This window comes from Anas acuta, chromosome 8 (genome assembly GCF_963932015.1).
Source record: "Anas acuta chromosome 8, bAnaAcu1.1, whole genome shotgun sequence".
Taxonomy (NCBI): Eukaryota; Metazoa; Chordata; class Aves; order Anseriformes; family Anatidae; genus Anas; species Anas acuta.
Window position 1 is genome coordinate 23,151,556 of NC_088986.1, and position 25,650 is coordinate 23,177,205.

The 25,650-nt window shown below is 40.1% G+C and overlaps 1 protein-coding gene across 1 annotated transcript in view; it reads right to left on the reverse strand.

Moving 5' to 3' along the window:
- Window positions 1–25,650, reverse strand: part of NOTCH2 (notch receptor 2) — an 84,542-nt gene that overhangs the window by 23,154 nt on the left and 35,738 nt on the right. The window contains exons 6-18 of the mRNA XM_068691222.1: window positions 21,064–21,297; window positions 20,072–20,227; window positions 18,743–18,931; window positions 17,506–17,619; window positions 16,343–16,456; window positions 12,848–13,081; window positions 12,237–12,347; window positions 10,403–10,595; window positions 8,541–8,686; window positions 7,160–7,279; window positions 6,902–7,054; window positions 4,009–4,237; window positions 1,405–1,606 (exon numbers count right to left, since the gene is read on the reverse strand). Of these exons, the coding sequence (XP_068547323.1) occupies window positions 1,405–1,606; window positions 4,009–4,237; window positions 6,902–7,054; window positions 7,160–7,279; window positions 8,541–8,686; window positions 10,403–10,595; window positions 12,237–12,347; window positions 12,848–13,081; window positions 16,343–16,456; window positions 17,506–17,619; window positions 18,743–18,931; window positions 20,072–20,227; window positions 21,064–21,297 (2,195 nt within the window). The remainder of the gene's footprint in view (window positions 1–1,404; window positions 1,607–4,008; window positions 4,238–6,901; window positions 7,055–7,159; window positions 7,280–8,540; window positions 8,687–10,402; window positions 10,596–12,236; window positions 12,348–12,847; window positions 13,082–16,342; window positions 16,457–17,505; window positions 17,620–18,742; window positions 18,932–20,071; window positions 20,228–21,063; window positions 21,298–25,650) is intronic.

A 25,650-nucleotide genomic window follows, 5' to 3' on the forward strand; every position in this document is an offset into this window, starting at 1 on the left:
TAACAAAGCAAACATAACAGAAGAGGAACTACTAAACTTCACAGGACTTTACAATCACTCTCAATACTAATTCTCCCAATGAGGTTTAAGTGGTGTGCCTGGAATGCATAATTAGAGCAGCAGAGGGGCTGCTTTTTTATATCACTTCATTACTTTGCATTCACTTCCTCCATTAGCAATACTTAGAAGCAGACCTGACAATTTACTGTCTCGCAATGTACTTCTGGAAAAGCACATCCCCCACTGCTACTAAAATGCTTATCTAACACCCACTGTGGTATGAAGACACATTAGCACAAAAGACAGTTTCAAAATCCTTGCAAAATTTTAGTGCTTTCCAGTAGTTTCAGACATTCACCATTCTTTTTTTTTTTTTTTTAAATGGCAGCAGCACTCAGACTTCTTATGAAAGAAGCCAATATGGTGTTTGCTGTTCCAAAGCAAGAAAGTGCCTCAAATCATTCTTGCTATTTTGATAAGCACAGGAAAAGAAATCATTCTAATTTGAAAAAGGAAATCAGCACTGTGCTTCCACTGTGATATGCCAAGATTCACAACTTAAATTCAAGTATTTCTATACTTAGAACTGAGCATCATGGCTTAAATTAGACATATTAATTCTAAAAGGGAAACTGGAACATTGTCAAAATAACATTTTCCCATTTAATCTGTAACTTATCTCTTGCAATGTCTTTGTATTTCTGGCAAACTGTCAAATTTACATAAGTCTAATAGGTATTAGTCATTTTCATTATGGTTTTGCAGCTCCTATGCATACTATGGAAAACTAAATTGCCTGAACTTAGGTATATAAGTAAGGCTGGAGCTTTTTATTGAAGTTGTGAATAGCATCACCACTTCAGTTACTGCCCCAAAACTTTTGCTGACTTTATACGCAGAGAGGAAGACCAAAAAATTTTAATCAACCTGGAAGAATTATACAACTCTGTACAAGAGAACAATTAACTTCCATGCCCTGCGAATCAGGCTGATATTCTTCCATTTAAGTGGTATTTTTTCTTTAAACATAGTATTCTGTCTTAAATCAGGACAGTTTTATGCTTCGAATGAAATGCAGCATTTTCAAAACTAACAGCTGTTTTCATTAAAAACACACTTACCTAGAAAGTTCCAGCAACACCTGCTTCAAAACAAACAAAAAAACCAACTGCAAGTATTTTTCTCCTTCCAGAGTTTTGGCCAGGGGCACTTGCTCTGCTAAAGACAGGGCTCTGGACTAAGTTTTTTCCCTGGGCTTACAGGTCAACTACCTCTTAACAAAATTGATAGAATAAAAGCACTTGCCATATTTGCTGCCTCACATCTGACCAGTAACTTCTGCTGTTGAACACTTCAAACAACAGTTAGTTGCCTGTACAGAACGGGCAAGGAAAAATCACCCACCTGACAGTTCTTCCCAGTGTAACCCAAGTGACATATACATCGATATGTGCCCAGGCTGTCCACGCAAGTTCCTTTGTTCAAGCACGGATGCGAATCACACTCATTAATTTCCATGAGGCAGAAGGGTCCTGTAAATCCCACCGGACACTGGCAGGTAAAAGAATTGATGCCATCCACGCAGGTACCACCATTGAAACAGGAGCTGCAGGAGCAAGAACAAAGGTACGATGTAATAAACTCATAAACAGAGACAGGATGTAAACATAACTGAAATGAGACAGAAAACCAGATTGCAGGATCATCTGTGCACTGGTAAGCTTCAGCTAAAGAAAAAAATAAGAGTAATTTGGTGGGACTCCAGTTTACTGTCTTTTACCCTGATGAGCATAAAAGTAAACCAGGGTTTCAATGAATCATTAGTTACAGAGTTAACTTCTCATAGAAAGAAATCTTCCCAGGTTCAATATCACTACAAACAGTATTGTACCACATAGTTTGCTCAAACTGATAAACTGTACACAAGATTTATTATGAATTCTAATTGCATTACAAATTATGAGAAAACAATTTGCCCTTTTTTTTTTAAGCTTCAAAGGAGTCAAAGGTATGTTTTCTCAAGGAAAAATTTCGTAACATGCAAAACACAAGAGTGCTCTTCACTGAATTTATGTGAAAGCATTGGTACTGCTAAATCCCTTCCTCGTCTTCTCATGAGAACCTTACTGAAGTCCTTGATTTGTAAAACTACTCACATATGCACTGGCAGAATTCGGATCAAAGGAATCGTTCCCACCAACCTTCTGATCATAAGAAATCCTGCCAGAGTACATGTCCTACAGAGAACTTACTGGGAAAATTAGGACCTCATGCAAAATTAACTCCTTACAGTTTATTCCTCTGAAGAAATGCCTGCCAGGAATCTCCTGCTCCTCGGAAAATAACCCTAGATCACACTCAAGATAATCATTTTGATAGAGTGAACAAAATGAATTCCCGTCTGTTATCTGTCTTGTGCACTGTCAAAGGGTACTTTCCGTGAGAGAAGTGACTGATTCATCTCCTAGCAAGTTTTAAATATCTAAGTTCTGACTGTAATTAAGTTAGAGATGTCAACACCAACCTATTTATCAGAGCAGTTCTTCTGCCTTGTGGGCTGAATTCCATTTTACAAGGAGCAAAACCTGCCCTTAACGTTCATGACAGAAGGAGGAAACAACAGGAACTGCAAATCATTTGGCATGTTTCATGGCACTCAGGCCCCCACCTCCAAAAAAAAACGGCACTCTCATAGTTCTCACACAAGACAAGGAAGAATCATTTGAACCAAATTCAAATTAACCAACCATCATCATGCTCTTAAGTATGGCTCAGTAAATTTTGGTGGGGAAGGTGTGACTGGTTTAGCTTGGCAGACCGTGTCAGAATTGCTAGGTGCTTCATTCATACCTGCAAGACTGGTTTCAATTCTGACTGATAAGGAAAACAACCAGGATGAACCTCAAGGAAGAACCAGGCGTTCTGCTAAAACACCCAACATACTTCACTTGATTAAACAACTGTTGTGCAAATTAAACACACCCTCATCAGTGACACAATCCTATTCTTAAGATGTTAAAATATTTCCTCCCCCACAACTGCAATGTTATAAAAGATAAGAAAGATCTTCGCCTTGCAGACAGAAAACACATGAGAATAGCAAGAGCTCTACATTTAGGCACCTTATTTACTGAAACCAGACTGAACAGAAGATATTTTGTTTTTTAAATCATTTCAGGCTGTATTAGAAATTGTTTCCATCTGAGAATCTAAAGTTACTACATCCATCCTAATGAAGCTTAAAATAAATATGCAGAAAGATGATGGATACACAGAGTTAACCCTCTATGAGTTTTTAAAGAGTACCAAGTGAACCAACCTTACAAGGACAAGCTGTTGAGCACTTCAGCTCAGTTCCCTACCTCTTTCTTAAAATGACCTGTTTCTAATCTCAACACTGCTAACCCCCAACTAATTTATGAGCATTAAAAGGTTTCTCTGATGATTAAACCTTCCCAGTACAAAATCTGTGGATTTAGTGCCTTTAATGCTTGGTTGCCTCTCCATACTTTTTCCTACCTTTTGGCTTCCATTATCAGCACTGAACTGAGCGCTAATTTAACTTTCTTGCCATTCTGAGAGTTGGCCATTGCTACCATTTTTGCAGTTTTTCTATTTCTCAACACAGTAATTGTTCATAATCAGTCAATTCATTTCCCTCATTATAATAACACTTACCAAAAACACATTATTTGTTTTATTAAGTTAATAAAACATCTGTTACTGTCTTAACATTTGTTAAACACTGTCATATTCCTCTAAGCTTTGGAGCTTAAGCTTCTAACAACGGAACTAAGAATCTAACAAGTCTTGCAAACACAAGACCAACTTTGACATGCAGCTATCTTTCTGCTGGTATCCTGCACAAGGTAAGCAAGCTTTCCTCACGTGTACTGCAAGCATGTCCCAATGACAGAAGGCAGGAAAGCAGATCCTCATCTTTAAAAAGTGCTTTCAACCCACAAGCACACATTTTGTGGCTCGTTAGTATAGCACTGCAGTTCTCACCTCTCAGTGCATTCATCGATGTTGTTCTCACAGTTGGTTCCCTCAAACCCAGGCTGACACTTGCATGTGTAGCTGTTGACATAGTGAGTACATGTGCCTCCATTCCTGCATGGTTCACTCAGACATTCGTTGGTATCTGTTTGACATTTATCTCCATGAAAACCAGGTAGGCAGATGCATGAGAAAGAGTTTATCCCATCCACACATGAAGCTCCGTTTTGGCAGGGATCTAAAAGAGAAGCATGACATTAAGCATCAAAGTGGGTAACAGTAAAATCCCAGGCCTATACTTGTAGCCTTAAGGAGAAAAAAAAAAAGAAGTAATACACAGCCCAGAGGGTAACAAACTGCAAGTTTTTCTTAGCCACTTTGTGGAAGAGATAATTGCAAAGTATTACCAATAACGAATTCACAAGGAGGTGTGGATCAAGACAAAGCTTCAGGGCCTAAAGGTTTCTCTGCTGAGATTTGTTCAACCAAAACCAGTCCCTCAGTCTAAAATTCAAGCTCTGCTTTTTTGATGAATGCCTACTGATAAGACAATACCAGCAGCTCTGCAACAATTTATTCTTCCTTCCCAAGTCTTCTTCACAAGAAAACTTAACCCATTCTTTGTCCAGACACTCTTCAACAGAGGAGGGAACTTGTATGCTTAATTCTAGGCATGCAAGTAGTCCATTAAAATCAAATGTGTATGTGTAAATTTGTGTATGTGTAAGCATTTACACATAATTAAGCACTTAGTATTCTTCCCAGCGTCAAAAGCTGACTGAAGAAAAGCTGGTGGAAAAGCCCAAAAATTCATACTCAGCCTTGGATTCTTCCCACCTCTGTATTTCTTGGCACTTTATTACTACCAAACTCTTTATTTGTGCATCACCTATATTTTGGTCCAAGCTGCCTCGTACTACTGTATTCCTTCTACTTTCATAAGTACTAATCTACCTGAAAGACCTCAACCACTCAGTAGTTTCTTCCTGCTTTGCTCCTTCCACTTCAAGATTTAAGAGCTACATTCCCACGACAGATACTGCTCTGAAGCCAGCTTCCTTTTCTACTCTGCCTTCCCTAGTCCAAAAGTCTGCATATGTAAAGACAGTGAGGGAAATAGAGAGGAGGGAGGAAAATATGGAAAAATGTCAGTAGTTTTTTTAATCTATGAGTATCTTCAAAAGTACTACTAAAATACAAACTGTAGAATGCAAATAAACTCATCCAAAAATTTGCAGTTCAACGTAAGTACAAGATCATTTTGTGCTGGTAAACGAAGAAAACAGATGTGAAAGGTAATTAAAGCTCATTTATTGACTGAGAAATATGCTCACATGATAAAAACTTGTGTTATAAGACAGACACCTGCATCCATTTAAAGGTCATCTGACTACTGCAGAGAAAGAGCACATTCAAAGCAAGACCCCTGGCAGCTATAAAATATTGTGTCTATAACAGCCAGCCACTTATGACTGAAGCCAAAAGCTGTGTGTTAATGCTCTGTGCTGCACATTTATTGGCAGAAAATGGAGACTAGAGTATCAACTTTTCAATAAGTTCCTGTTATTGGAGGATTTGTTTGCCTCATAGATTAAAGACATTTGGCTCAAGCCATGGAAGGTTTTTGTTACGCTAAATGAAATCAGCTGTAGCAGCAATTGGAAATTCTTCTTCAACCTCATGGGTGTGCTACATAACAGACAACACTGGATGAATCTCACAGCTCAGAGAGATTTTCCAGCTGTTAAAGAAAGAATGATGAACACTTCAAATGTTTGTATCTTCAGACACCCACGTAAAACCTAACAGGACAAGCCACAGTTTTGCTGGCTTCAGGAAACAAAGTTTTGGATCAATGCACCAAAGTGACTTTTTTGTACTGTACCTGTTTGCTCAGAAAGTGGTAAGCAAAATCTCAGGCTGAGCCAGATGTCTTGGAATTACTTGGATTCTTCTCTACAGCAGTCACTTTTTTTTTTTTCCAATGAAAAACACTAAACTCATACCTGAAGTCTGAAACACTTCGGTTTGGTTTTAAGCTATTCCAATACAAACTAATGTGTTTTTTTTTCTTTTCAACAGGCAGCCAATTAAAAAAGTAATAGTATATTGTGATAGACTCCAAGGTATGATAAAGCACTTTTCAAATAGCAATGGATGAGCTTTTAAACATAAAACACTTTCCAGGAGACTGGTTTTATCTGATGATACAGAATATGCCCAGCAAGAAAAATAATTCAGTATGTATTTGGTTTCCCTCGTAAAGATCAGTGTTGAGGGCATGAAATGAGCATTTACTTTCTTGTAATTTAAACTGTTTCAAGACTCACTACCATATGGGTGAGCCTCCTGCCACTGATACCTATTCTGCAATACAGTGCCTTCCCGCTGCTAAATTTGCTTTCAAACATGGATCAACTGGAACAGCAACAGAACCCACTCTTCCCAGAATACTAATGTCAGACAGAGACATTTCAGGAAGGACTGCTATGCCTCAGATTCCCACCACACCTCAGTCACGCTTAACTTTGAAATACAGGTAAGCCCTGCAATATTACTTTAAGTTTGCGTATTAAAATTTCAGGCAAATGGAACTCTTCATTAAACGGTGTTTCTCATTAAAGTATGGAAATCATAAGGTTCACTTCAAGTTAAGAATCTGAGGATAACTCCTATCATCACTTAGAATACAATAGTCCATTTCCAGCATCTAAATGTAATGGATTTTGCCTGCCTTAAGCATGCAAGTATTACAAGACTGAGGTTTTAAGGTGTTTCCCCCCACCCCTGGTAAGAGGCTAGAGAGGAACTTAAAGCATCTGTCAAATGGTATTTATCAACAGTAAAGCAAAATTATTTCTAGGTAAAAGGAGAAAACACAGAACAACCCACTGATACTCACTTGACAGGCAGTCGTCAATGTTACTGTCACAGTCTCCTCCAGTGAAGCCTGGACGACATTCACACAGGTAACTGCCTTGAATATTATGGCACAAAGCATGATTTTTGCAGGGCTTCGAGAGACATTCATCGATATCCACTGTACATCTCTCCCCTGAAACATGGAGAGCCCAGAAGTAAGACCTCTCATTGTGCCAGTGAAAGAAAGGCTCAATGCCAACACTGCTCAGTGCTCAAAGTACATTATGTTCCACATTACCTTCCCAGCCAGGGGCACACTGGCAGGTGTAGCCTTCAGAATCAGGAGATTCTTGGCAAATTCCCGAGTTCTCACATGGATCAGGGGAACATGGAGCAACCACTACCTGGCAGTTCACACCTGGAGTGCAGAAAGGGAAAAAAAAAAGAGAACATACTGCTAAGGGCTCGGTGCTTCTCAGAAGAACGAAAAAGGATTGCAACTTGCATGATTTTCCTACACAGCAGTGGACAGCATTTCCACTTTTGAAAAATCTAAGCAGAAGATTAGAGCATTCCTCGTGGGCTCAGTGGGTACAAGCAGACAGCAAACACAGTAATTCCTACTAACCAAAGTTATTTTGAGAGGAGTGACAGGAAGCCAAACTTACTGCACTGAGCTGTAGAGGAGGACAAGGAAGCAAAGGGCGTAAAATTTCTGCCCATGGAAGATAGAAAAAGGTACAAAGATGCAGCAACTACTGCTTATACAAAGTTTTAGTCTTCTTTAATATCTTTTCCCATTGTTACTCTGATCACATCTTTTTATTTACTCTTCTAGTTTTCACATTACCCTTATGACCCAGTTCTAACACTTTCTTCTTCCTTCTTTGAGTAGTTTTTGTAAAGCCATTGCTAAAAACTGAAGACTTAGCCATTTATTCGCTGGGCAAAAAATTCATCAGCATTCTTAGACAGTGCCACTACCAGGCATAACCTTTTCATTGAAAGATTAGCTTATCACATTCCGATGAGCTGTGCATTAAACAGTGTTGCCTGTGCAACATGTCTTGTGGAATGGGAAAAACTCATCCATCTCATGCATGCCCATAATAGCTGCTTTCATGCTACAATTACAGTATTACTATCTTTTTTTTCCCTCTCCCAAAGTATCTTTTCTGCACTTAGATATCTGAAAAAAAAAAAAAAGTCAACATTCCAAGTAGCTGCATTTCCCCATTAAAGGGTTTCTACACTTCAGAAAATTATTGTGAACAGAGGAGCATTAGACTTCCAACAGATTAATGCCCCTTCAATTCCCAGTGCATGTATATAGCTCACACAGCTCAGTTTAACTTTTAAGAAGTTAATTCACAAAGCAAATTTTAATTTACAAAGTAAATTAAGCTGACTGCAACCAGGACATTTCTTAGTAAGTTCAAGCATGGCTTAAATATGCTCTTTCAAAGCATTCCACACTACTGTATCATGTCTACATGAAACAACTGCAATGCAACTTCATGTAACCACAGCATTTTCCCTCTTGATTCCTATTTCCATGAAATTTAATCAAAAGATTAAAACAGCATTTTAAGGGTACAATAAAGGGTACAATACAGGGTACAATTTTAAGGGTACAATAAAGCAGAAAGGCAAAGGAAAAAATATTTTCAAATTTTCACCTTTGAATCCTTTCCTACAGGTACATCTATATCCATTCAACAGATCCTCACAAGTTCCTCCGTTCTGGCATGGGTTTGATTTACACTCGTTCCCTTCTGTTGAACAGTAATCTCCTATCCAACCTGGGTCACAGACGCACTTGTACCTTTAAAAGGCAAAAACAACAGCAATTTGAGAACATTTTGATATAACTCTTCTCTCCAAAATATTGAGAATCAACTCACACTTAACACCATACTCTCCCCTCCTGTTAAGTTTCCACACAGCACTCAGCCAGCAGTATGTTTCTGCTTTGATAAGACATCGCAATGCATTTAAACAAAGACAGAAAAATAAAAGACTAAAAAAAGTGGAGGGGAACAATAGGTTCTAAAGATGAATAGGCTTATTTAATATAAAGTAGTGGTTACAAATGGAAACAGCTGGCTGGGATCAGCAGCAATTTATTCCACCATGTTTCAAAATCTGAAGCAGAGCAGCACTCCACCCCTATGACGTAGAACCAAGGTGTCAGTGAATCACCCTGAACTCCAGCCACCCAAAATACATGCCGGCCATCATGCAGACAAGACTTATTTTATCTGACCCTGAGCATAAGGTGTACATGGGCATAAGCATGAGTGCAGGTGATGACAGACAAGATGAACCAAATCAACTTTTTTCCAAGCTTGCATGGAGGCTGAATTAGAAATAAAGGCAGTGTTGCTGTCAGCTCCAAGAAAATCCCAAATCCTGCCCTACAGAGCTACCAGAAATGGCAAATCAATTCCTCACCAAGTGCTGACAATGCTTCCCAGGACACAGCTTGTGTCTGGGACACACTACTATCCCTCATACAGTTGGGAACTCTCACATCCTCCCTCCCCACACCTGCCAGTTCCACAGCCCCTGTGCTCCCAGGACCCATGTCTTTCGTTTAGCACAGAGTCATCGTTAACAAACGAGGTCTTCATTCAAGGCTCCTGACCTCAGCATTTGGTCTTCCTGGACGGGATGATTCAGTAACAACTGCTGCTATCAGAATGGCTAGAAAAAGCTTTTCTTTCTTCTCTCAGGCATGCAACAGTGTGACTAAAGCTGATGAAATCTCAGCCTTGGATACACTGTTCAGAGACATACACTGCTCAGCAATAAATCTCTTGGTTTTGAGAAAGCTGCTAGAGGAAATGGTCAAAGGCAACTGCTTACTATCAATCCCTGAACTCAAACAGGGTGCCTTGCTTTTTAAAAAAAATAAAAAAAAATAAAAAATGCTTTTCCCTAAGAGATGTAATGACTGGTTTTACTGGTGCAAAATGTTAGAGCTCCTTTCCCTAAGCCTTGAAGAAGTACCTTTATATAAATCCTTCTAATTGGTTGTTACACCTAAATTTCACCAGCAGGTTTCTTCCAAAGCTGCTTCCTAACTTTTGAAATTAGGAGATATCTGGCTGTTCCTTCATGCTGAGTGTTTGGGTAGCAAATGGCACTAGCCACAAAGACATTCTCTATAATCAACATTTTAGATTTTGATGGAGTAGGTAGCACACTGCTCTCCAAATGTTCAATTTGGGACCATTTCTTTTTTTTTAATTGAGCTCACTTGAATTATCAACCCCTCCCTTTATGATATGACAGTCCACCCTGCGCGACATGCCCATGCAGGGCAGAAAATCCTACGCTGAAACAGCACAGTGTGTAGCTGGTGACTCAAGGTCTACACCTTGCTGCGATTACGTCACAGGCAGCAAATAAGCTGGAATCCTAATCTAACTGAGAAATTACAGAAAAAAAAAAAAAAAAGCGAAACCTCAAGTCAAGGTGAAACTGGCAAAAAAAGACATCGAAGGTAGACAAATTTAACACGATAGTTAGAACTTACCCACTAACGATGTGCGTGCAGTTACCGTGCACGCAGGGATTACTGAGACAGCCATCTGCCTGTGACTGACAGTGAGGGTGGTGGTAGCCTTCAGGACAGACACACCGAAAGCCATTGATTTCATTTATGCACGTTCCACCGTTATGGCAGGGGTTAGATGCACATTCATCAATATCCACATTACAGCGTGGGCCTAGAAACAAAACAAAAAAAGCATTATTAAGCAGTATTTCTTAGAAGAACATTTGCCTTACAAGTCTGTGAGAACATATGTTGAGGGAACTCAGTAAAGCCAACACAGAGGGACAGGCCTTGCATACTTAAGCAGCTTTAACTGAAAAGAAACGCTTTGAAAGATGCAGCACTTTTCTCTGCTTGGAAAACAGCACTTATGCTCAGCAAGTATATACAAACCATTCAAGAATCTGAGTTGCATTAAAAATCACTGATTAATATTCATTAGAAGGCCCAAAATCACTCAGTTGTATCATGCTTGGAACAAGCCTCTTGAGCTCCACTTATCAAAGCCCTGGTCTTCTGTGCTGAAATCGCCTACCCTCTGAACAACCAATACTGCCATGCTGTCTGCAGTAAATATAGTTCTTGTGGTTTATTGCGTAAAAGGAACTCTAAATAATACTATATCCTGTTTTGCCTGCCTCTCTTTACTGCGTGTGCCAGGAGTACAAGATCCCTGAAGTAGTGACCCTGAAGTCTTGTGAGGCTGCAAAGCTAAACAAAATAAGTATTGAAGCTGAAAAGCATGTTTAACATGAGGAAAGGACAAAGTAAGGAGACCCCATGCAGGCCAGCTCTTTAAGTACTAGAACAGGTCGATTCACCGTATTACTGAATTATTTTAGCAGCATAAGTAAGAAGGCAAGTAGGATAATAAATGTGGTATGCCAACAACATCGAAAACAAAGTCAAGAATGATCAGGATCATGTTCCTGCTCTAGGGACTGAAGAGTATCACCATGACAGAGTCAATAGAAGAAAGGAGCTTCAGAAGATTAGAAAGATGCCAAGAGAAATGCACAAGACACATGAAACCTCTTAGCACTGTTTCTAATGCATTTCAGATTAATTTTAATTAGAATCACTCAGTAATAAACAGTAACAAACGTGATGAGAAAACTGTTATAAACAGTACCAACTGCCTTACGACAATTATTTTATGAGCATATTATCCTAACATGGCTCAAAACACATTAAGTCCATTATAAACAGTGTTGAGATGTGCTTTAGTCATCAGAACTAGTCCTGATGTAGATCTAAGTTCTGAGCACAGATCTAAAAGCAAATAAAAGCTGCTTTTTTCAGACTTGCTTTTACCATAGTACATAACTTAAAGAGGAAGCAGAAGAGATCACATTATGAAACAGAAATACTGCAAAAAGCGGGTTATTCAATTGGAAACTTCAGAGTGGAGAGCAGCTCATTAAAACACTGAGTTCACATTTCGCTTTTGTAGAAAGAGAAATACTATTTGTGGTCAATGCCCAAGGTACTGTCTATATTGTTCATCATCTTTGTCCCTATAAAGAACCTGTAAATAATATACTGAGGTCACATGGCTGTATTTGTTATAAAACCAAGAACCATGAATTGGATGTAATTAGCTAACAGGAGTGGCATTTCACAGCACAGATTAGGCCATTTCTCTGCTTGGTGTAACTTGCTATAAGGTAAAACACCGAGATTCAAAGATTAAGGTTCACTGCACTGCAATACTACCTGAATCCCTTGCAGTCAGCACGCAAAGAGCAGATTCCTTTGCTATCAGTCTACCTACCTTCAAAACAACTCAGAGCTATCAGGTAGATGACTTTACCTGTATATCCAGGTTTGCAAGCACAATTGTAGCGATTAATGCCATCGATACAGTCCCCGTGAATGCATGGGTTACTTGCACAGTCATCAAAGTTGTTTTCACAGTTCACTCCTGGAAGAAGAAAAATGTTACCAGAATAAGCAGTCCAAATCTTTCAAGATGGACAACAGAATTAGCCCTTGGAAATAGCCAATTAAGAATCCCACCTGCTAGAAAGTAACACTGACAATATTAACATGAAACGATGCAGAAACACTGAGAGGCCAGGTAATGTCACTCAAGTCACTGAGTGATGACTATATGACCCTGAACTTGCACTAAATGTTTAAATGTAAGAATAAGCCATTTTGAAAATTATATCTATTTTTTATCATACCATACACACCTGCACACTTGAATTTTGGGGTAAAAATTCTTCCAAAACCACTTGCAGTACCAGTGAGGGTTAGACAATCCACACAAACAGGAAAATGCAGTAACCAAAATTAACGTGAAGACACTAGCTTTATGCTCTTATCATAAGCTTAGTCTATAAGCAAATTTAGCACACAAGAAATAATTAAATCTTGAATTCTGCTAGAATCCAAGCCTCCCACTTGTGCTTTATGTACCTGAAGTGCCCAGCAAACAGTTGCACTGGTAGCCATTCACCAAATCAATGCAGCGCCCTTGATGGAGGCAAGGATTGCTGTGGCATTCATCTATCTGCTCACTGCAGATGGCCCCCATGTAGCCAGGATTGCATATGCACGTGTACGAATCAATCCCATCTTGACATTCACCGTGGTGGCAAGGATCAGGATCGCAGTTGTTGATGTTCTCCGCACACAAAGTGCCAGTAAAACCTAAGGAAAAATTATCAATTAGAGTAATTAAAGAGGTTAACTGGTACAACGCTGCAGTGAATATAATGCAAGTAGAGGAAGTGTCATATATATATTCGCATATATATATGAAACTGGCAGACAAAGCACCAAGGGTAACTGGACACCTCAACTGCTGTCCATTTTCCAGCCCTGGAAGACAACTGTCCCTTCACTGCTCACAGCAGTGCAGAACACCTTGCATGGAGAATCCTGGCATCTCAAGCATATCTTCCGTGTACTCAGTACAGCAGTAACGAGAGCAAACACGTACATCTCCACAAAACATTTACATGCATCAAGATAGACTATCTGAAGGCACTCTACTGTTGTTATTTCCTCTACACAATACCAGGGGATTTGACTTTTTTTTTTTTGCTATGTGAAATTACTGCAAAGAGGCTGCAGAAACCTTCCCAGGGGAACTCCCCTGGCTCAATGTCACAACTTCAGCAGCTCTGCTTAGCAAGTCTATTGGCCCTCTCGTTGGGAAACCTTTCAGTAATTCCAGTCAAACACCAACTACAAATTTATGAAAGACTGCATGCAATCTCTTCAGTTTGGAACAATGAAACAAGCAGCAATTTGGCCTGTTTCATTCTGCTTCAGCTGGGAAACATCCTGAGCAACAGAAGACAGAATCTATTCACCAGATGGAAAAAAAAAGGGGAGGGGGGACATTCAGGAAGATAAGAACTGCAAACGACTCCCTCAAGAGCCCTGTTTTCCACAGTGGAGCAGAGCGATATGAAAGGGACAATTTAAAATAAATGGCTTTCACAGATGAGGTTTTGGAGCCCCAGCTCATGCTGCCTTCCAGCAATTGGAGATAAGAAAGGTAAAACTTCAAATTTCAGACATTAACTGGAGACAGATACAAACCAAGCTGCAGGCAATTTCAACAGCTGAAGAGTGATTCTCACCTGAGTATAACAACTGGATAACAGGCTCCCCATTTTTCATACAGGTTTGTGGCTAGTTCTCTGGTCAAACATACCAGGTGACGGCTAACATTTCCAAGTTCTGCGAACGTATGCATGGATGAATGGGTGTGGAAGTAGGGAGGGAGAGGGAAGGGAAGCTAGTTAGAGAGATGGATATAAAAAGATGTTAGGGAAGGGAGAAAACCAAACCGAAAAGAGAACGAACAGTGGCAAAAAAAAACAGAGGGAAGAGGGAAAGAAAGGATGAAAGACCTAAGACAACTCAAGAAAAGAAAAGCCATGATCTACCACCGGGAAGGAGAAGTGGAATAATGCCAGAAGGGAAAGAAAAGACAAAAAGCAAGCAGTAAATAGAGCTATCTGTACAGCATTTGGCCAAACATTTTGCAGTTTTCAATCAGTTCTGCAGCTGGTGAATACCATTCAGGGAACATATATCACTCATATTACGAGATTAATAGAGCAAGAACATATTCAAACGTTACTTTCCAGAAACTGACCTGCCCCAAAGACGAATTCCATATTGCAGTCTTAAAGAAAAATGTCATTATTAAATATGATATTTATATACATTTGTTCAAAAAAAAAAAAAATTACCACCTTGCCTCCTACTGTAGTTCAGCTAAACCACTTCAAGATCAGGTATAAATCTCAACCTCTTAACTGAACACACCTTAATGATGTATGATTTCCCTCTTTGCAGAGTTAGATTAGAAAAAAAAACTTGAACACAGAACATAAGAATTCCTCAAAAGGGAAAGAAAAAAAGCGTTCCATACACCACGTGCCTTTCTGGTAGTAGTAGCCTTCCCTTCTCAGCCAGTAACCATAGCATTTCTGTACTGAGCTGGTTCCCAGTAGTTTGACGCCTGAATTCAGAACATGCCTTTCAAGGCACAGCTCTCCACACTGTGCTCCTAGACACGACCCCAAACTCTGCAATAAGCTCTGCAATGGCTTAATGGCACAACTCTGCATTCTTAGGGAATGAAAGCAACCAGACCACATGCTACCTTGAAAAAGACTTTCTAAGATAGTTTCCAAGTTTGGAAAACATTTCAGCTGCTGCTTAATTTTGCAAGTGACAACTTATTCTGTAATAAAGTAATGGAAAGGAAAAATTCTGGCAATAGTTATTCCTCTCCTGATTAGAAGTACTTCACTCCCCTACTTCCAACAAGTTGTTTCTTCAGGTACTTTGGATAAAGGAGAGAGGCTGTGTGTGATAAGAGTGTGGAGGAATTTTTAGGCTAATCTCAACTGTATTCTGTACAGTGCAGAACGTTAGTGAAGTCAAATGAACGTGCCTTAACAATTTGATTACTGTAACGATTCAAAATGAGAAAATGTGCACATACATCTAACTGACCTAGCAGTACATTTCCAGGATAGAGGCAGCTCCAGGGGCTTTCAGCCTCCTGCATAATGGAAGAGCTAAAGCCAGTACCTTCCACATCTGGTCAGTCTCAATCTGCACCATGAGCAACCCCAGGCACCATTAACTGAAAGCAACCAAGAGTTGGTCCTTACTGAGGATTAAAGTGTTAACAGCTTTGAACTGCCTACACCCTCTTATTTGACTAAATGTAAAAATTAAAGATAAAGATATACCTATATTACTCCTAGAGGTTCAAAGACAAGAAAATCCCACAATTAAGTCTGACACTTCTAAAGTGTTCAATTGACCAAGCAGTCAAGGAATTTAGTGTACTCAGAAAGTTTCGGTTCCATCCACAGATCTATTAAAGTTTAAGTATGATGCCTAAGAAATCATTTAAATAACATTCTTGCAGGTAGCTGCTGTGTGCTGGTGGTACTTCTGCTGGACACAATTTTTACTGCATTTCAGTTTTCCACTTTTGATATGAAATAGCCTGAAGCAACAGAAATCAAAATACACAATGGTACTGCTCTGTTCATCTCTTGTTCTTCAGCTGTATACTATAAAATCTGACTTTGAACAAAGAAAGGAAAGCCAGATAAAAGGCTTCACAATGCTGTTTTTGCATTGGGAGATTCCATAGTACCATAGAAGAAGCTGTCACCTTCTATGGGAAGCAAGTGCTGGGGCTGAAAGAGGGAGGCCAGAAATCCCATCAACTGTGAACTCATCATTATCACAAGTAAAACGGTTTCCATACTTAAATGCTGTTCTCTGCTGCAAAGGAGCAGAGGAAGCTTTATAACAAACAAGAAGTATTTCAGAGAAAGTAATAACTCTGACACTTGTTTTACCACCCCCTTCATGTACTTAGGTTAATGCAACTTCCATTCCAGGGGCTCCAAACACAAGACTAACCTGTGGCACACTGGCACTCGTAGCCATTGGGATGGTCAATGCATTTGGCTCCATTAAGACAGGGCGTGCTGGAGCAGTCATCTATATCAATCTGACACACAGCACCACTGAATCCTGAAAGGCAGAGAGATGGTGAAAATCCAGAGGCAATTTGAAGCTTTTAATCTATAGTTGCACTGTGAGAAAATATTTATTAGCAAATCCTTGAAACCACATAAATATAAACCCAGTAAATCTAAACTCAGTTGCATCACTAAGCACACACACCACACCCTGGGTGGATTGGTTCCTCATCCAAACCACCAGCCTAAACATAGTTCCTATCCTGCAGGTCAAAGAAGCCTCAGCTTGAAAACTGAGATGGCCACGTCAAACAGAAACAAAGCAAATGGAACAGCAGTGCTGTCCACTGCTGACCAGCATGCCTGCCTTTAAAACTGAGAGGCCACCAAGAAACACCTTCCTCCAGTAATCAACACCATTAACTTAAAACAATAACACACGCTTTACTACAGCCTTCAGACTGGAGTTACTACAGCAGCAGAGAAGGTGGTATAAAGCAGTGCTGTATCTTTACATGCATTTCTTGAAATAATCCAACTATCAATAGGTTATGTCACACGATGCAGATCCTTGGGCACTTCAAGAGATAATAGGAAAAAAAAATCAAGAACTCCAGGAATGCTTTTTGGAGGAAGGGAACAAAGGAAGAGTGGGATATGGGCCAGAAAGTCATTATTGAGTAAAAAGGGTTGCAGAACAGGCTTTTGTTGGGTATACTCTGATCTCAAAACTTTGGGAGCCAACAGGAAGACAATGATGTTTATAGCTAATGCTGACCCCCTCAGCTCAGCATTTATCCTTTTTTATTTTCCCTACAGAGGAGACCCAGTCCACCCTCCCTCCTCATGCAAGTACCACAAGCTATACTGATGGAAAACCTGCTTCTGTTTGAAAACCTCAAAAAAAACAATATCAAAATGCATGCAGAGGCTCTGATTTTTAAAACATGTTTAGAATTATGCAACTAACTCAAACATACTCAACTAAGACTATAGAAACTCCCACAAAACACACAGCACACACTCTCACTGGTTACCTATCAAGTTCTTGGTAATGTGAAGCAAAAAAAAAAAAAAAAGCTTCCAGAAATAAGTACTCACCAGGAGGACAGACACAGAGGAACCGGTTGACTTTATCGAGACATTCTCCATTATTCACACACGGATTACTTAGACACTCATCAATATCTTCTTCACAGTGAACACCTTTAAAACCTGTTTTTTAAGGAAAAGAAAGTGACTGAAGGCCTTAGAAAGCATCCCTGAGAGTAAAGCTGCCTCTTATATCACTGGTGAAAGTCCAATCCTAGTTTCACTGCAGTACAGTTTGCAGTTTGGGCAGAACCTATGAGGTAAGAGGTACATTTTCTGGTACATTTTCACCAGAAGTTGAAAACGGGTGCTGATTGTGTGCTTTTCTACAGGGGCTGAATGTGCTTACTTAATCAGTGGTAACAGGAGAAGGTTGTGCCGAATTCACAGCTAATGTTTTCTTCCACTAGATAAGATTATGTTTCACCACTTTGGTAGGTATCGATGTATGTGGGTATACAACAATATAAGGTAAAAAGTAACGAAAATCTCAGCAGACAGCTAAAAAACCCTCACGTTTGTGACAAAGAAAAATGCTAAGAGGAGTGAAATATTTGGTTCTACTTTTCAGAACAGATTTGATATTAATCAAAATTCATTCTAGTTTTCATGGTATTAACTAATCACCTGCAGGGGTCACAATTCTTTCATAATACTGTATACAACTGTCCAACTGGCAACGTACACCCTCTTTTTTTTTTTTTTTACCACTTTCTTTCAGAAAGCAAAATAGCAGACTACATAGGTCATTGGTATGCTGGACATGTTAATATTGGACAAGCACAACTTCAACTGACTAACTTTTTTAGTTAGCTTCTCAGGTCAAAGAGAACTTGCATCATTTGAGGTATTTTAAGTAGAAAAAACACCTGAACACTTTTATCCAGAATGTGTATGTATCAGAAAACACAGTGGCTCCTAAAGTCTGCACCTGATTTGCTTATGCAAACAGAAGTTTCTACACGTGTGTTGCACGGGGTATAGTAGCTGGTGGACTGACTTCCTTCACTGATACAGAGATCGGTTTCTCTCTGTCCTCTAATTGTTTTCTACCACCCCACACAAATGCCAATTCCGCCTGGCTGGTGCCACCACAGAAAGTTCTCTGTGCTTCATTTAGCCTCACCCCATTGCAATTTGGTGTTCCACCCCAGCAGAGCTGGCAACCTTTCCTGGACTGCACCTGCTGAGTTTTTTTTTTTCCACCTGTGCTGGAAGTCCCAGCCTTGTCAGAAACTCCCCTCACCTGGCATACATAGACACGTGAATCCTCCGATTTTATCCAGACAGGTGGCATCGTTTTGGCACGGATTTGAATGGCATTCGTTGATGTCCATTTCACAGCGAGGTCCCGTGTAGCCCTTCAAACACTCACAGTGGAAAGAGCCTTCTGTGTTTACGCACTTCCCAGCATGTTCACACGGATTGCTATTTGCTGCAAGAAAGATAAGTGTGTCTGGCAAAACGTTTCCTCTGACCAGGAAAGCCACAGAATCCCTTATTAGTCACGGTCTTTTCCAGCGGTCATTCCTTACTGACAAGCAATAGAGAGGGAAGGACTGTTGATCCCACTGGGAAAGGATACTGTGGCTGAAGAAAACCATGTAGCACTTACTTGCCTGTCAGAGGCAAGAAGAAATATTACCACCATCACCAGTGGACCACAGGAGCAACTCAGGTCCATGTTACTACCAGCAGTTATTAAGAACAGAGCACCGAGTGGCAAGGATTAGAGTTACTGATGCTTTGAAGGCTTTATCTCTAGGTCATCTCGTACTTCACTCCTGAGGCTGTCGAGATGCTGCCACAGCCACCAAACAACGAAACTAGTCCTTCTTGTGTTTTCAAAAGGGAACAGTTTTCAAAAGGGCAGGTCCAAAAAAAAAAAAAAAAAGTCCAGAAGTCCAAGGCAGGCTAAGGAGTGAAATTCAAAGCACTTTCTAACAGTTCTGTGCTGGTTAGGTACTAGCTTCATGTGGCGCACTCTAGTAGCAGGAACTAGCACACAGAAAACTATCAGCAAGCCTGTGAAAGCCCAACTGATCCCCCGAGCAATACTGTGGGATGACATCAGAGAATTACAGCTTTAAGAGCCTATGCAATCACCAGTCTCAGAAGGAACTCAAAAGATCCAGCCGTATTCCAGCTGTCAAAGAGGCTTTGTATCTCTCTACCAAGAGGAAGCTGCAATAGCCCCCACGCAAACCGAGGTACTTCTGTTGTATTCCACAGTTTTAAGTGTCAGCTTAATTATCGCATCTGTTTGTGCACACTCCTCACACAGCACTGCACAATAAAAAAAAGTGGTCAAGTCCCTCATCTCACTGCTTTCCATATTGCAGAGGCTAGGAGTTCAAACATGGACAGCCACTCTGACTGAGCTCTTTGCCTCAAGTCTCACACAGTATTGAAAACTCATCTAGAGACACTGAAACGGAAGGGGGAGAGCAGGAAAGGAGGCTCACTTATGCTGAGAAGCTATGACAAAATGGGTATCATTGTGCCTCCGTTAGTTTATAAAGCAAACAACACAACCCACTGTGAGCGTACTCACAGAATGCAAAAAGGAACTTACCCATTGCACATTCATCCACATCCTCAGTGCAGTCTGCTCCCTTATGGCCTTGAGGACAGGTGCAGATGTAGTGTCCATTCACAGGGTTGGTATCACACAGAGCACCCTTCTGGCATGGATTGCTAACGCATGCATCATCCAAGTGACACAGAAGACCTAGAGAGGCAGACAAGAGTCCATTCAAAAAACTGAGACACAGCAACCAGAACACATTATGTAATCAAATTATCTATTTGACATACCAGGATGAAGACTCCCACAGCCAGAAACTTAAACAGTTTCGTACAGGCTCCAACCCATAGACTACCACAGGGATTTGACCACACACTTATAAAAAATTACATTTAAATACAGACTCCGTGACTTCAGAGGTCTCTTCAGCACTCTGGAGTGCTGCAATTACTTATTACCACCAAAATCTCCTCCTGGGAGCCGTTAACTAGCTCTTCTCTCTTATGAATGATGATTTTTCTGACAGCTAAAAACATCGGACATAAGAAAGGGTTTTCAGCTTCATGTGCACCTAAATCAAATATACTGATCACCTGTATTTCCTGTAGTAGTTACGGGACATTTAAACCTACCCTAGAACAGCAAATTTCCCATTGTATCAGTAAGCTCATCCTCACAAATATCTAAGTTTGCCTCCTAGACTTCTGAGTACAGTTACCATGAATGACACAGAGCAAGTCACATTCAAATGTGAATTCTCAGACAAATACAGGCCCTGCTATGGGCTGAAAAACATCTGCTTTCCTTGCAACATAAGTTGTACTATTTAGTTTCTTCCAGCTTAGTACAAATACTTCTTTGTTCCTGGCAACAGAAGTTTAAGAGGTCTTTGCTCATGGACAGTACGTGCTTCCTTTTGTCCTTCTGGTTGGTCACAAAGTGTGTAAAATAAACAAACAGTTTTAAGCAAGTGTGCGAACTTCAGAGTTAAGATGCATCTTCCGTGAAGCGCAAGACCTACCCAAGCTTTCCATCCTCACCTGCTTTTCCTTCAGGACAAATGCATGAAAAAGAAGCCACTCGATCAATGCAGGTAGATCCGTTAGCACAGGAGGCCGTGAAGCAGTCATCGATGTTTTTACTGCAGTCGTCCCCGCTCCAGCCATTGACACAGACACAGGCGTAGCCTCCGTTGTGGTTGGTGCAGGTGCCTCCATTCTGGCAGGCGTTGGGCTGGAGCTGACACTCGTCAACATCTTCAGTGCAAAACTGGCCTGATACAGAGAAAGGAAGAAGTTTAATAAAAGCTCAGACACTCTGATACAAGAAGATTCCAGCACGGACAGCATAACCAAGCAAAACACTACTCCAAATTGACTGCCACTTCTGATTTCAGACCTTGGCAGGCTTGAGATGTGGACCTGTGTGAACCTCATGATGTTCGACAAGGCCAACTGCAAGGTCCTGCACCTGTGGCCAACAGGGTGAGGGAAGGGATTCCCAATCCCTGGAAGCGTTCAGGGCCAGGCTGGATGGGGCTTTGAGCAGCCTGAGCTGGTGGGACGTGTCCCTGCCCATGGCAGGGGGCTTGGAATCGGTGGGCTTTAAGGTCCCTTCCAACCTAACCCATTCTGATTCCATGATTTCGAGGACATTCAGAAAGGCACAAGCCTAAGAACTTCCAACAGCACCACTGTCAAATTACACAAGTCAATTGGCATCCTTACATGGCTCCAAAGAGGGAGATGAACTTTAAAAAAAAAAAAAAAAGAAAAAAAGTTAATAAAAAAGCCCAAAACCACCACTGTGACAAAATGACTATTCTCCAATAAAACACTTTAATGACCAAAGATCTTGGGGGGAAGAAAACAAATGTACACTGCGCCAGAGTATAAAGGAAACGAACCACTGAGTATGACCTACTGAGGTCAGCTTCACAGGGCACAGAATTTCACAGTTTCAGCTCTAAGAAACTCTGCAATTTGTGTTTTCTGCAGTGTTTATTCATCCACATCCATCTTGATTTGACATTAAGATCCGGAAAACCAAGCACTTGCATCAATATTTTATTTCAGCCAATACTTACGGCATTGTTTACTCTTCAGAAAACTTTATTTTTTGACTTAAGTTTTAAGGTATTCATTCTTATTCTGAGTCTCTTCAATGAGGAAAAAAATAACGGCTAAGTACCAGCCAGTTTCTTCCCAGGCTGATAGATGGGTACACATGTACAACCACACAGTACTGGTCAGGATCTACAATCTTCTTTTTGATAAACTATTTCTAAGCTTTGTTACATTTAGATCTCTAGCCCTGAAAGCTTTATTTTTCCCTGTTTCCTTTTAACATATTTTCAACACCCTTCTTAAAAGTTCAATATACATAGCAGCAAAAGATCTCTTTATCACACAGTAAGATTGCATTTGACTTTTTTTTTTTTTCCCTTTCCCCTCCAGCTGACACCATGACCTCCCTCATTGCAGTAGCTTTCCATGACTTGGGCCAAGACGGTTTAAGTAACTGCGTTGCTATTACCAAGATCCTCCCGTTCTTCATCTGCAACTATTTTATCAGGTGCACGTTTATATTTGTCTGGAATTCTCCTCTTATTCCAAGAATAAGAAACTCAAGAGTAGGGCCCATATCTTTCCTGCCAATTTTCCTGGGCTCTGGTTTATTCGGGATTGCCAATTTAAAAGTACTTATTAGATGTTGCTTAATAGCCACCGCATTTAATAATGGCCTAGAAATTACGACACACGTGCACGCATCACCACTCCCCTTCCACTGAGATAGAGAACTACAACATTTATTGTCAGCCAAAATGTACAAACGCATACCATTATAACCATCTTTAGTTGTTACACTCAAACCATGATTCCTTTCGTTTTCAAAATACATAAATAAGTCTTAGCCTTTGGTCCAGTAAGCCCTGGATTTTTTCTCTTTGCGGCAAAAGAATAAAAAAAAAAAAAAAGTAGAAGTAAGAAAGAAGTTGCACAACTGACTTTGTCCTGTGCAAGTGTTCCTTCCTACAGCAAGACTGCCTCAAAACCAAGATTTAATCATTTGAAAAAAAAATTAAATAAAGTTTTAATAGTAGTAACAACAACAGAGTTTTCAGAATTACCTCACTTCCCAGATTACTTAGTGAAACAGTTGGGGGTGGGAGGGAAATTAACACTTCATATTGCTATCTACAAAACAGCTCTCTCTATTATAAAAAACAAAACCGTGCATTTGTCACAGTACAAGTCATTTGGTCATTAGCTTTCAATATTAACAACTCCATTAGCTTATCAGTAACCAAACAGAAAAGAGTCAGTTATCTCAGACTGGTTCCTAGCAGTCGTACGTATCTTGCAACTCATCAACACAACGGACTTCCTTTCAAAAAAATAATCAAGACGTTATTTGCTTATTATACCAGATATTTTCCTTCTTGTCTTGGAGGGGGCCCAACCCAGATCAAAGAACGTACACTGACGAATGCTCATCCGCAGCACGAGTGTTTTGCAGAAACACTCTTGCAGCACCTACATCCCTCTTGTGACTGCAGCCAATTTAAACTCGGTGTCCCTAAAGCGTGGACAGTTCTCAGCTGCCAAACCACGCAGTACTGTTACGCCTTTCTCCAAGTCACTTGCCCTGTGATATACTAAATAGCACTCCTAAGGGTTTTTTTCTTTTTTTTTTTTTTAAAAAAAAAAAAAGGCAGAAAAAACAAAGATGTGGAAATTACCCCTCTCAAGCTCTCTGGATTTATTTAACTTCCCATTTCGAGTATCACTAGTATTATCAAATTTTAGGGCTTATTTATTTTTTCCTATCACTTTTACTCCGCCTCTCTAAAGGACAGCATCAAGTGACATCACTGATGTACTTGTAATAACCACGTCTTAGGCCACTCCATATTTCTTCCATCCTAAACTAAACAAACTTTTATTAGGTCTATCAGCATCTCCCCCTCAAGAGAGGAAAAATATAGAGCTACTAGATCGATCATATTTGTCTTTAATTGTGATCATGAATCAAACACAGCCCCATCTTAATGCAGTTTGTTTTAAAAACAAAGGGAATTAAACTCAATATGAGAGAGGCGTAAATGAGCCATTAACTAGTGCACTTTACTATTGGATATTTTAATGAAAAAAACATGTTCTCCATTGAAGTTATAACTGAAATCCAGACTAAGTTCTGGGCCAAAGATATAACAGGCAAAAGCAGCATAAGGCAAGCTGAGCGTATCAACCTAATTACAGTCAGAAGTACTCAGTCTCATCACCTTCAGGCAAAATAAGTAACAAGTCTTGAATGATTTAGGAACCTTTTTTTTTTTTTTTTTTTTTTTTTTTTAAGTACTACAAATGCCAGAGTACTGAAGTCCAAGGCACTTGTTACTTCAAAAAAAAAAAAAAAAAAAAAAAGGAGCTGCTGACAGAAGAGAAATTAAGACACATTATTAAGGAACCCACTGGTTCCTTAGACAGCATTTTTGAATCTTTGGGTGTTAATAAAATGGGATTAATGGTCAATATTAGAAAAAAATGCACTGAAGAATTACTTTCAGAAATCTGCATGCATCTATAAATGGATTCAAAGAGCATCCTCCCTCAGAGGAGCATCTCCACTTACTTCTCAGTGAGCCTAAAGGATGGCCACAAGCTGTCAGGGCCCTGAAAAGGCTGGGTTGCCCTCAGAAAAGGCTTTGACTCCTTATGCAAATGACATCAACAGACGAGTATTTTGGACAGCTGCTGCAAAGAAAAGATTTGATGCTTCTGTTTTTAGCAGCCTAGGTCTTCAACGTGGTGTCTGTCCTGCGAGCTTCCTGAATGGCTTCTCCACAGCAGAGACTGAAGGCTCTTCCAGTATACGACATAAAACAGGATTTAATTTTAAACTGACAAAAAATAAATCTCTGAAGGTTTACTTGAGGGATGCAGCTTGGCTTAACTGAACCAAGTCTATTTACTTGTAATTTTACTTGTAATTTACTTGGAAACCTTGTTTTCTGCTTGCTAGGAAAAACTGAGTCTTTCATTCACAGAACCCAAATTCAACTTCTAAGTGCCAACTCTTGATCTGTTTAGCTAGAAGTTTCTATAGGTATTTCTTTACTTCTGCTTTTGCTACTTTCAACGGCATTTCTAAAAGAAACGTAAATGCAGCGTCAACCAGTGACGGTACGCCCTTACACAAGGCTTGGAGCTCAAAAACCCTAATTGTACAGCATTTTAATGGGAATGTAGGAACATGCATCTAGAACATGACAAGAAAGGAAGCACAGATTACTCCAAGAAACTAATAAAAGCCTAACCTGACCTTGATATTTGCAGAGCCTGGGAAATCAGCAAAATGCCGACTCAGGTTCTGAGTGACCTTGTACAAAGTAAACAGCCGGTCCATGTGGTATTTCAAAATTGAAAACTAGAAGTAGAAAAAGGGAACAGCCCTCAGCTCTTAGTGCTTTCTGCCCACTATGAAACTAGTTACTTCCCGTATGTTCCCCCTCAGAGAAGCTGCAAGGAATAAAGTAGCCCAGGCACACGGGCTGCTTTGACTGATCCCCCTGCCAGCCCAGGGGCTCGGGGAGATTCTCCGTTGGCAGACACAGGATGCAGTGG